This window comes from Ammospiza nelsoni, chromosome 12 (genome assembly GCF_027579445.1).
Source record: "Ammospiza nelsoni isolate bAmmNel1 chromosome 12, bAmmNel1.pri, whole genome shotgun sequence".
NCBI lineage: Eukaryota > Metazoa > Chordata > Aves > Passeriformes > Passerellidae > Ammospiza > Ammospiza nelsoni.
In genome coordinates, this window is record NC_080644.1 from 373,417 (window position 1) to 385,525 (window position 12,109).

A 12,109-nucleotide genomic window follows, 5' to 3' on the forward strand; every position below is an offset into this window, starting at 1 on the left:
CTGTTAAAACTTGTACTTTATGTCAATGTCTCTGCAGGGTAAACACTTGACAAGCAATGGTGGATCAGATAAAATAGATTAGCTTCAACATGCCACTAAACCTACAACATATGCTAACTTAAAATGCAATAAAAATGTTTCTGGTTTTATAAATATCAGCAGTTATTTGTGATTTTATATATGTGTGGAAGACAAAAGCATGATTTATAAATTGACAGTGCTCCTTAGAGCTCTTTAGGGAATAGACTATTTTTAATATTATGCTACACAGAATTGGATTTCAACCACACAATGTCATGAATCTAAGAGCAACACAACTTTTCTTGGAGGAGGGAAGGGGGGGAGAAAAAGCCAATCCTCCAAAGACAATTATATTCAATTACGGCCAAATAGAAGATTCTGTTTCTTGAACAGCTACAAGAGGAATGGAGAGGTGAGGGAGGCAAAAAGGTAAGCTTCCTTCATCCTGTTCTGTATTCCCACCAGTGGCTTCCCATCTTTCCTTTTCCAAGTGCAGGCAGTGATTCATGAAGGCCTGTGTATGCCTCACTGCTGGGCTCTCCTTTCCAGGGGATTCTGACTCTGGTAACTCCTCTGCATACAGGTTTTTCTGCCCCTCCCAGGGCCAGAAAAACTCTTCTCCACATGAAGCAATACATAATTACTGTCCTAATTGCCCATGGAGTTGTATGCCCTCAGATATTTTTAAAGGATTAGGGTGGAATGTGCATTTCTGGCTGGAGTTTGAGCAAATCTTCGACAGACCAGACCTCAGGCAAGGTCCAAGCCCTGTGGGCTCTAGGCTCCCAAGAGCAGCAGGGTGCAGCTGTCATGTGCTGTGCATTCCTCCTGTGCCAGAGGAAGGAGACAGAAGTGGCTGTGCCTAATCCCCACACGATGGTATGATTAACTCATGATTACCACTGCCCCAGGGTTTGCTTCCTGCTGACAGAAATGCTCTTTATTAAGGGGAAAAGACTATTTTTGTTCAGAGACTGGTTTACACAACAGCTGCTTCTACTCTTAAGCAGTAGAGTTGAGATTAGTTAATAGAGTCCCACAATTAGAACAAGTGGGACAGAGCTGCCTTCACCCAAACCCCACGCTAGAAGATGTGCTCGGCAAGTTCTCTGTGGGAAATCAGCACATCCCTCCGGATGTCCAGAGCCGCCGATGTTCCCGTCAGGGGGCTCGGAGACCCTGGCATTCTGCCCGGAACACCTGGTGGCTTGATTTTGATCCTTCCAACGAATTGCCAGCTTGGCATGGGCATGTGAAAGCCACACAGGTTTGAATGGTATAAAAACAAGGTGTTCACAGGGTGAAAATGTAGGTTTTAGGATTTTTTGGAATGGGGGTTATGGGGACAAGATGGAGGAATCAGGGCATGTCTAGTCCTTCTTCTTCCTCCTGTTCTCCATTTTCTGCTGTGATGTTAGCACTTGGGGATTGGTTTAGAATAGAAGTGCACTGTCTAACATAGGTGATAGGTATTGGGAATTAAAAGTAAATATGTTATATGTAGTTTGTAGTATAAAAAGATGACACCACCTCAGGGGTGGTCAGAGTGCCTGTGGCTGCCTTGCTGAGCAGATCTCAGCTGGGCAAAAAGAAAATTTTGTAGATAAGAAATAATAAACAACCTGAAGACCAAAAAAGCGAACAGTCCAGACTCATTCTTCAAAAGCGTGGGCTGCCTCAGAACCATCCCACATATCTCGGGGCAGAGACAGACAGCCCGAGAGTTCTCCAGCCACCCACTCGTGCTGTGTGTCCTTCATCTCTGCTACCTTCCTTCTTCCCAAAAAACAATGCCCATCACAGCCAACAGTTTCATTTTGCTCCAGTCTAGTCCAAGCCCCTTTCTCAGTTATAGGAACTAATTTACTGACTGACAAATTCTACACTAATTTTCTTGTATGTTGTCTGAAGCAGACAAGAACTGCATTGGGGCACAAATACTAATATTGCTATTTCTCTATTTGTGCAGAGATTATGAAGTGCCATAGCTAAGTTTGAGTCCCATCCTTCAAACCACACAAAAGGCTTGCAAACTAGACAGAGAAAAAGCAACAAAAATTGTAAAACTCAAGCCCCCAACCCCAATCAAAAAAACCCCAACAAACCCCACCCACAAAAAAAGATCCCACCCTCTCCCCCTTCTCCCCAGAAAAAATCCCCAAACTGAAAAATCCATCCAAAAACCTGTTTACAGTCAGGCACTTCAAAGCTGCAATGTTTGTGTCACAAAAAATGGGAAACTACAAATAAAATTGAAACGTATTGGCCACCACCATCTTGGATGATGGATCATTGTGTTATGTCTCCATCATATGTTAGTTTAAAAAACCCAAACAGCTTCATCAGAGCATGAGAAAACATAAAGTCACATGTTGCAGGATGATATATTTCATTGGAAATTACTGCAAAGCTTATAGTGGATCAGTACTTGGAGATATTCTAGTGTATTATTCCTAATTAAGTAACTCAAATCAACTCCATGCCAGATTTTATTGCTCTGAAGAAGAACACACATATGTTATTAAGTTGTTACATTATTTAAAATATGTGCCTTACCTTACTACTTCAGTTTACTTTCAAACACAATGGAGTCTGAATTACCTTGTGCATACAAGCTTTATCAAACCCACCTACTTGGCTACATTAAATACTTACATTAGACAAGGTCATATCAAAGTTACCAGATAATCTAGATGTTCACAAACTCTTGCCGAAAACAAAGTAAAAGAGGAAAGTAGGCTAGCTTTGGTCTAAGACTCTTCTCATCCACTAGAATACAATAGTATCTGTTTGCCCTGGGAATTAGATAAAGCAAGATCCAATCCCCATGAATACAACAGAGCTATTTCAGGAGCCATAACTGAAGTTCAGGAGCAAAGGGAGAGCAAACACTTAATTTGAAGGTTACGCTATTTTTAAATCTATCTCTTTTTTCCCTTGCTTGGAGAGCTGCATTTTCCTGGTCAGCATAAATAAAATCTGGCTGTGTTTTCCCTTAAGTGTTCTCATGTCTGAGACATTTGTGTCTGCTCTGGTAATTTAATGCTAGCAACTATCAAATAAGTCTTGAATGGGACAAATAAGTTGTGTTATTATTTGCTATGAATTCACTACCTTTGAGAATCAGAATCAATCACACTTTATAACAGTCACTGATATTTTCTGAGCTGAACAACTCCTAGTGTTATGCTATTATTTCACCGACTGAGGCAGATTTGTTGCCTATTGAAAACTTAATTCCTCTTTGCTTTTTCTTAAAACTTTTATTTCCTATCCAGGAAGTTTCAACTAGTGTGTGATCTTTATCAGCCTGTATACAAGAAGAAATCCATAGCAAAATGGAATGCAGCCCCACAAGATGGCCCATCACAGCCCCTCCCTGCAAAGCTGTTTGTTCAACAGGTACACATGGGTCTGGGTCAGCACCCCCAGGACCAAGTGTAGGCACAGGTAGGGCAAATTCATCTTTACCCCACTGTGGCTAGAAAGCAAGAAACTCTGTTTCAGTCTTCATCTTGGTGGTATTGGCTTCGGTTTTCAAAGAAAGGATGTTTGGTCCCCAGGAGTTTTGGCATACATTCATCACAGAATTCTTACTTTCTTCCAGAACTCATAAAGGGACTTTTCTTTCAAAATGTGAGGGAAAGTATTTCTATTTTTTTTTTAATTACTTTTCTTTTAGTAAACACAGTGTGGCTCTAGCTGAGGAAGAGACTGACATCATGGAAGATTGATGACTGTTAGCCACAGAGTATCTACCAGGCCACTGGGATGCAAGCTCTCCCAGAAACTGCTTTCTCCTTTTCCCTCTTCTTGTCCCCACCAGGCAGGTGACCCAGCCCTGACCAGGAAGGATAAGAGGCAAGTTAGCCCTTTTCAGGTCCTTTATGCTTTATCTTCTCTGGCAAGAATATTAGCAAGGGGGCCAATTAGTGCCACATACCATAGTCATTTCTGGATTGACACCTCTGCATTGGGAACTCGTCTGAGACAACCAAAGAGTTTTCAAACAAGCTGCCAAACAGCTGTCCGAAGATACAGGATTTTGATCATTACTGACCTGCTCACCATCGAACTAGAGACCTTGTCAGGAGAAATATAACCCATCACGAGTCCCCAGAGCCATCCAGTCCCTCAGAACACAGGCACAGTTCTAGCTGAACTCAGCTTTACAGGAAGTGGCTCAAACAGCCTGCACAAGCCTCAATAAACATCTGAAGAGCACTGAAGTCAAAAGGCTTTGGTTAGTCAGTAAGTCACCCTGTCTGCTCTACCCAGACCATAACAGGACTTAGCAGCCTGCCAGCATCAGGGAGCTTTTTACCCGTACCCGTAAAAAGCAATTTTCTTCAGAGAAAATCCAACTTTCAGAAGTGTAAATCAGGAAAGCAATAGTGGCAACAAAAGTCAGGGCTAAAAAAAAAGCAGAATCACTCCAAGAATAAAACAATCATCTCAAGAAATACTTTCTCTGGTTTACCTTGAGCAGAAGAGGATATTTGCAAATTCTCTGAATTGGAGTCAGCAGATAACCCTCTAGTGGAATGTCTGTTGTCTTTCTGCCTCCCAAGAGCATGCAACCCTATAATCAAAAAAAGAAACAAATGTTACCTCAGACACAAAGCTTTCAGATGATTTTTGACACAATTTTGTATTTCTAAAACATGCCTTATGGTGAGAAAGCAATTTACCATACCTAAGGTACAGGAAATGGCATTTCATTCACCATACAGTCATCAAGTCTGACATACAGCCATCAAGTCTGCAAAGTTCTGCAGGCATCAGCAAAAGAAACTTTGCAGTGGATAACAATGGCTGCGCAGAATAGTATCTTCTCAGAGAAACACTATACAGCTGGTGACTCAAAAACTATTCTAACAATATGATGGCAAACAGCAAACCTAGATGGACCATTACTTAAAATAATCCAATTTACCTCCACAATGGATACGATCTGTTGTCTTTGTTCACTATGTAAAGTTGTATACTGTCAGTCCAGAAAACTCTTAAAGGCTAAAATAAAGCCTACTAACTAGTAATCATGTAATTAACTTTAGTCCAATTGTTATGTTTGAACTGAACTGGAATTGAAACAAATTAGTCATATGCATAACATCCACCACTTCTCTGGCAAAACATTATGCCTGAGCACAGCTGGACAAACAGCCTGGGCACACTGGCTGGCTAACCAGCACACATGGAACTTCTCCACAGTTTATGGAAATTCATTTCTCAGGATTGATATAGAAGGGGAGTTTAAGAACAGGGGATGACAGTGGGAAAAAAACAACTCTTATAGTCCTTGAACTGTCCTTAATTTGTAACAATAATCTGTAATCTTTGTGACAAATCAATACTGCCCTACTGTAAGCTTTTTACACATTCCCTGATGATTCTACTACTGGTTGCTGCCAGAGACAGGTAACAACTTCAGGTGGCCTTCAAGTCTATTTCAGATAAACTATGTCCACATTCCTATGCTCAACCATGAATATGGACTTTGCTCCAAAAGTCACTCCAGTTGCAAACCTGTCCTGTCAACACAGAAGTTGAACTTTAAATGCAGCTCAGCCAAGAAGTGCCTGCTTTGAGGCATCACCAGTAGTGTTTTCCCCTGTGAAATGCGTGCTGTGGCTCAGACACACTCGGAAATTTAGTGAGCTTTCTGGCTGTAGCTCTTCAATTCTTCTCTTCAAGGAATGTCCACAGGCATCATACATTAAATCTCCTTAGTCCCAACTGGTGTTTTTAAGAGACAATTGTCTGTAAAATAACCTGTCCCCAGGCTATTCTAGATCTGTGGCATTGGCTACCCAGCTCACAATGCTCCCTGTCCAATTTCCAAGTCCCAAGTGATTCAATTCTTGCCATCTCTTTTTTCAGCCCTCTCTCTAGCTCTGGGCTCAAAACTGCCCTTTAACACTTACTGACTTTTCAGACACATTCTCACATTCTATGTTTCAGCAGCTGTGAGGGGGCAATTGGGCCAAATCTATCTTCACAAGTAAAGCTTTGTACTTTAGTGCTGCCTTCTCTGCATAGCAGCATTGTAGCACTGGTTTGGGAGGCAGAGAAGGGAAGGGAGGCCTGGAAGAAACTACCACAGCTAAGCAGACACATCAGTGCAGCCCTTCTTCCCATATTTACTGCAATTTTAAGTCTCCTGGATTCAGGTGCTGCAGCAAGCCACAGTAGACAGTGTGACATCTTTGTTGTACCTCGTAATCAGTTTGCCAGCTGCTGTCTCTAACATGAACAGAAAACTTTGTCAATTCAGTGGAAGTTGAGAACATTCTGAAGGTTGGGAAGGACATGGTTTACATGCACCTTCCCTCACCTTTCTCATTGGTTTCCCTCAGCAGAAGCACTCAAAAAAACCCTCATGAACAAGGTAAGGGTCATTTAGTAATTTAAAATAATGGTTTAATAAGGTTCATTAAAACTCAGACATGACAAAGTGACTCTGCCTACTCTACAGCACGAGGGTAGGCTCCCTCTGCGGCCTGTATCTTGTGGCTAAAGGAATGCTCTGGCCCTGCTTGTGACTGATGTTTATATGTCGCTGTACTACACTGGGAAAGAACAGAACTTTCACAGGAAGCAAAAAAAAAAAGAGCAGAAAGAAAAGCAGGTCCTTTGCAAGAAAAACAGTCTTTATTTCACTTCACAGAATTTACTAGGAAAAAAGCTGATGCGACAAATTATTCCCTCACCTATGTGCCACCCCCATTACAAATGCCACTCATCCATGGTCAAGAAAACAAGACATTCAAAAATCAAGCAGAATTCGGGTGAAAGTAAAGAAGAGAAACAACCAAGAAAGGAAAGTAAGGAATGCAGCAGTAGAAGGCAGTGCCCACTGACTGCTTCTCCTTCCAGTCCAGCCTCTAAGGCGTGTTTGAAGGCTATAGGGCCACAGTCCCTCCTTGGATGGGAGTTAGGTTACTTTTGATTTGAGCAGCAATGATGCACTCAAAACAATTCATCCAGACTACATTTCATGCCCACAATTGGATTCCTGGAGAAAAGGGTGCCAGAAGCAGGTCACATTTTTTTCATTAGCCTGCAAATGGTGAATTGGTCAGAGAACTGAGCAGGGGATCAAATCCAATGGGAACTAGCCTCAGTCTTGCTGCTGACTTACTGCATTATTCCTTTCATCTGTGCTTGTTTTTTCTGTTATTTTTTAAAAAGAAAATCTTCCTTGTTTCCACTGCTATCACTCCTGCTGGTACTGCTCATTTCTGTGCCTCAAGTCATCAGTGATTTCAGTACCCCTAGACCCTGAGTGCTCCACACCTGGCAGTGTATACCTGCAAAATGCCCAGCATTCCTGGGATAGCAAAGAGTTATTATGAGCACAGGGCAAAGTCAGATCATTGAGTCAAGAGTGCTAGAGAAGGTGCTTACCAGAAGGAATGTTCTCACTGTGGGGATCTTGTTCAATTCCATCAGCAGTCTGAGTGCCTTCTCATGGTTGCTACAGTACTCCTCATACACAAAGAATTTGTCTTTCTGCAAGGAAAAACAAAGTGACTTATTGACTCAGACACCATTAGAGAGATTATTCTGCCACCAAATTAGTCTGCTACCAAATTATTTATAAACAGAGGTGGACTCCAAGTGGCATTAGCATTGGAGTTTTCAGGAAGTGGGTGACACTCTTAATGTGAGTACTGTATATAGGTTCTCACTAATTCCTGACTTACTGTTGTAAGTTAACAGAGACTTTTCTGAGCACTGAGACTTTCAGCACTTTTCCTCTTAATGCTTCACTGAGATCATTGGTATTCTTTCCTGAAAGGAGGAATTTTGCTATCTTGGGATGGAAGTAGCCAGAAGCAAAACAAAGCCAGGAGCAAAGGGGCTCACCACTCCTGCAGGAGGAAGAAAGCCAAGTGGAAGAGCCAAGGCCTGAAAAAAGCTCTGAGATCTGGAGGGGAACTATAACACAAAGCAGTCAGCTGGAAATCCCCTGCCTTTCAACAGTGAGAAGCCAGGCCTCAGTAGGTTGGCTGGTTTACTGTGTTCTGAAACAAGCAGCAGACAAAACTTAACAGATACATATAATAGTTTCTGTAACTGGAAGAATTTCACCAAATACACACCAAATACCCAATGTATTACAGATAATAAAGGAAGGGAAGGGTAGCTTCACAATTAGATTGAGCTACTAACACTGGGACATGTCACACCCACCAGCACATGTTGGAATGAAATCCCCTGTGAAGAAATGAAGGTCAGCTGGTAGGTCAGGGTCAGCAAGTTCTGTTCTACTGATCTTCAGATTCAAACACACTGCAACTCCTTCGGTCTAAAATGATCAGAGATGCTGAACCCATTGCAAACACTAGATATCTGGAAACACTGGAGTGATTCACAAAAGAAGCAGGAACAACTATTTCCATGCTGAGCAGATACAGAAAGAGCCGAGTTGATCCTCTCAGAGCTGGGAGGAAGGGCTGAACTTTCAGCAGCTATATTCAGAGCTTCCACTATTGCATTCACCAGAATAAAAGGAGGGTCATGAGACTGTATTAGGCTTTAGGCAAAATGAACGATTCAGAAGCCAAAAAAACATCGGGTTTGAGTGCTTCTCAGGATAGCACTTTATTTCCTGGTTCAGGTTAGCTTCTATGCCATAATGCAGCACCATGTGGAGGCACCCAGACAAGCTAATTTGCATATCAAAAATAATTTCAAAGCATTAGTGTGGCACTCTGCAGGGTAATATGTGAGGCTTTCTCAGAGCACCAAGCCATGTAGCCAATGCCTTCCAGAGTTTGCTGCTGCATTCACAGCAGGATTCTGGTCTGAAAACATTCTATCTGAACCTTTTAATCTCCCCAAAATTTGGAAGTTAATTTTTTTGAGTTTTGATTGGAGTCCTAGCACTCTTCCTGTGTCAGCTGAATGTACTTTCAGCATCTAGGTGCTTTTAAGACCACTCACAGTGATCCAAGCAAAGAACTACTGCCAGCTGAAGGAGTTTGGGAAAACATGAGACTGCAGCTGCAGTCACTGGGTATTCCCTTTGCTATTGTCATAACGGAAAGAAATTGCATTTATATTAGTTTAGGAGAATTTGACATTCTGGTCAGATGTTCAATGGTAGCTATACATGTTCAGAATCTGTAAAATGCTTTTGGGTTTGGTTTAATTAATTTTTCCTTTCCTTGTACTTCAAAAGAAAGAACTGAGAATAAATAGATGTATGTCCAAACACAAGAACAATGGTACAGAGCAAATAAAACAACAGCCACAAAGGTTATGGTGCAAAGAGATGGAATGTAGATGTTCAGGACTTTTATCCTTCATCAGCAGCCATTCATGTTGCTATTGGGGTGCAATACTAGGAAGCTGCAAGGAAACAAAAGTTTCTGACCACCAGATGCAGGAAAAGGCAGGCCTGGGTCCACAGCACAATAGAAAAAAGGCAACAGGATTGTTGTCAACCACAAAAACAGGAGAGTTACAGAGTAAAACAGACATAGAAGTTTTTCCCACATCTTCACTCACTTCTCAACTCCCTGGATGCACACAAGTACCATGCTTGACACTAAAACCAGCAGTCATTAACACAGAATCATCTGTTACATCAGTGCACACAAAATGTCACTGCTCAGGTTTCTGACTGCAGCTTTGAGTGCCCGGAGTTTGGGAGGCTATATTTATGTGATGAAAAAATCCTTTTGCTAAAGCTCAAGACAGTACAATAATTATACACACACCAGAGTGCTTTCCTCAAGTCTTTCCCAGCTGTACCCCATGCCATTGACCCACAAATATGAGAACTATGTTTAAAATTGCTCCCTGTCTGAAGTGTTTAATTTCCTCTGTGGGTGATACTCAGTCCTAGGTTCTCCCATAGCCTGGTGAAGAAATTATCAGTTACATAATTACAGACGTTAGCCCAGGAATTCTGAACCTGCGGCTGCTCTAGGTTAAAGTGCAATTATGGTCAGAGATGTGACCAGATAAAAATGGCACTTTCTTACTCAGCAAATCTGCTGGATACACAGCTAGACCTTGACAGAAGTAAGACTGTACTGTTCGCAGTTTGGTTAAAATAAGTCTTTAACCATTAGTTTATTCTCCAAACATATTATTTTAGATTTATTAGTACTGCCTACAAATTAATGCAAATTTGAAAACCATTTTGACTAGAAAAAGCAAATAAGACATTTAGAAAACTGCAACATTTTATTTGAACATATTTTTAACAAGGCATGGCATTTTCTTGTTTCAAAGCAGGCTGAAACCAACCTTGTCAACATCAAAAACCTGAACGGAAGACATAACTCTCAATGTAACAATATCCCCCATGACACAGACTGACTTTAGATCAGTAAAACTGATCACTCATGCAACATTGCTCCAAAAAATGATCATAACACACATTTCCCTAGAACAAGATTCTAGCTATTACATTCCCAAACCTCTAGCAATATGGCAATATCAGAAATAAAGGATCAGACAATTCTCTGCCCTTATGCTCAGTCACACACAGTCACACCCTTTCCTGCCCTGCAAAAGCAAGCTTGTGCTCACAAGGTGTGGTCACTCCACTGCCAGCCCATGTGCCCTCTTCTGAGACATGTCTCACATGCTCTTTTTGTTTAAGGCTGTACACTGGATTTGGAATGAGTATTCAAGGATGTTCTACACCACCTGTTGCAGCCACACTGCACCGCAGCTCCAGAATAAACTCTAGCACCTACCATCAGACAATGAATTTCTGATCACCCAACCAAATGGAGTACAGTAGGGCAGACAATGTCTGTCTTCTGACGGAAAACAATTTTTCACACCTGAGTATCAGAGCAAGCACATTTCATCATCTCTTATAATACTTCAAAAAGACAGTATGCAATAATTTCTTTTTTGGAATTCTTGCAAAATCTGCTTGCTTGCTTTAGGTGCTACTCAAGACTTGAATCCTTCTGAACTAAAGGTCCTTGGGACAATACTGGGCCCAGAACAACTACCATCCCTTGATGTATTCAAAAAAGGTGTCAGTGTGGCTGGCACTTGAGCACATGGTTTAATGGCAAACATGGTGGTGGTGCTGGGACTTGATGGTCCTAAAGGTCTTTTCCAACCTTAACGACTCCATGATTCTATAAAAGCAGCGTTCTGTTTCTGAAGGCTGGTGGATCATTGCCAAGTAAGGTTCTTCTAGGCCAAGACTGCTGCAAGGGCTGCACGGACACCCAGGCTGCTGCAACCCACAACCCCAGGCTGCTGCAAGGGCTGCACGGACACCCAGGCTGCTGCAAGGGCTGTTTGGGCAGGGAGCATGAACATCACACACCCCTGCCTGCAATACCAGGCAAGCACCTGCAGGAATACTGATTCTGAGGCACTTGAAATTGTACTGCATTTTTGAAACTTTTAAAACAAAAGCAGACAAATTCTCAGCAATAAAATGTGATCAAATGGGTGAGAAAAAAATGAAAAAATTCAACCGGAAAGGGAAGAGTTTCTAAAAATACATCGTTGTTTAGCTCAGTTTGATGTGGTGTCCATTGTTCTAGCCTCATTCACAAGTTTTTTCCCACCCTACCTACAACTTCCACACAAGACACACATTGTCATAGCATTGCTACAAGCCTTAGAGATTAGGGCTTGCTAAGGGGCTGGAGAGCTTATGACAGGAAACTGTATTTTCAGATAGCATTAAGTCATTGTACTTACAAATTTTAAGAAAACATTTCCCAGTTCATGCTGAGATTGGGGTTCTGGTTGCAAACAAAATTCCAGAGCAGCCAGGAACTCCTTGTGAACACCAAGAATGTCTTCAATGTTAGAAAATAAGATCTGAAACATAAGGAGAAAAACATTGCTCGTTTTTAATACATGTCAGCGGTTTTTGCTACGTACTAATGCCAAAATACTGTGGAGCTCTAGACTTACCATGAGAGGATCCAGAGCTCAGACAGGGACTTGTAAAGAACGAATTACACTGTATTTGCCCCTTTCCTAGCCCCTTATAAAAATCTTTAAATCGATTGAAATACCTGCTGTAAATTAAGGCTATCTTTGCAGACTCCTGAGCATGATAAATGCCAACAACCTCTTTTAAGTC

The 12,109-nt window shown here is 41.7% G+C and overlaps 1 protein-coding gene across 2 annotated transcripts in view; it reads right to left on the reverse strand.

Moving 5' to 3' along the window:
* PREX1 (phosphatidylinositol-3,4,5-trisphosphate dependent Rac exchange factor 1) overlaps positions 1-12,109 on the reverse strand; it is a 113,562-nt gene that overhangs the window by 49,558 nt on the left and 51,895 nt on the right. For both annotated transcript variants that reach the window (XM_059480682.1, XM_059480681.1), the window contains exons 3-5: positions 11,719-11,841; positions 7,432-7,536; positions 4,502-4,603 (exon numbers count right to left, since the gene is read on the reverse strand). In XM_059480682.1, the coding sequence (XP_059336665.1) occupies positions 4,502-4,603; positions 7,432-7,536; positions 11,719-11,841 (330 nt within the window). The remainder of the gene's footprint in view (positions 1-4,501; positions 4,604-7,431; positions 7,537-11,718; positions 11,842-12,109) is intronic.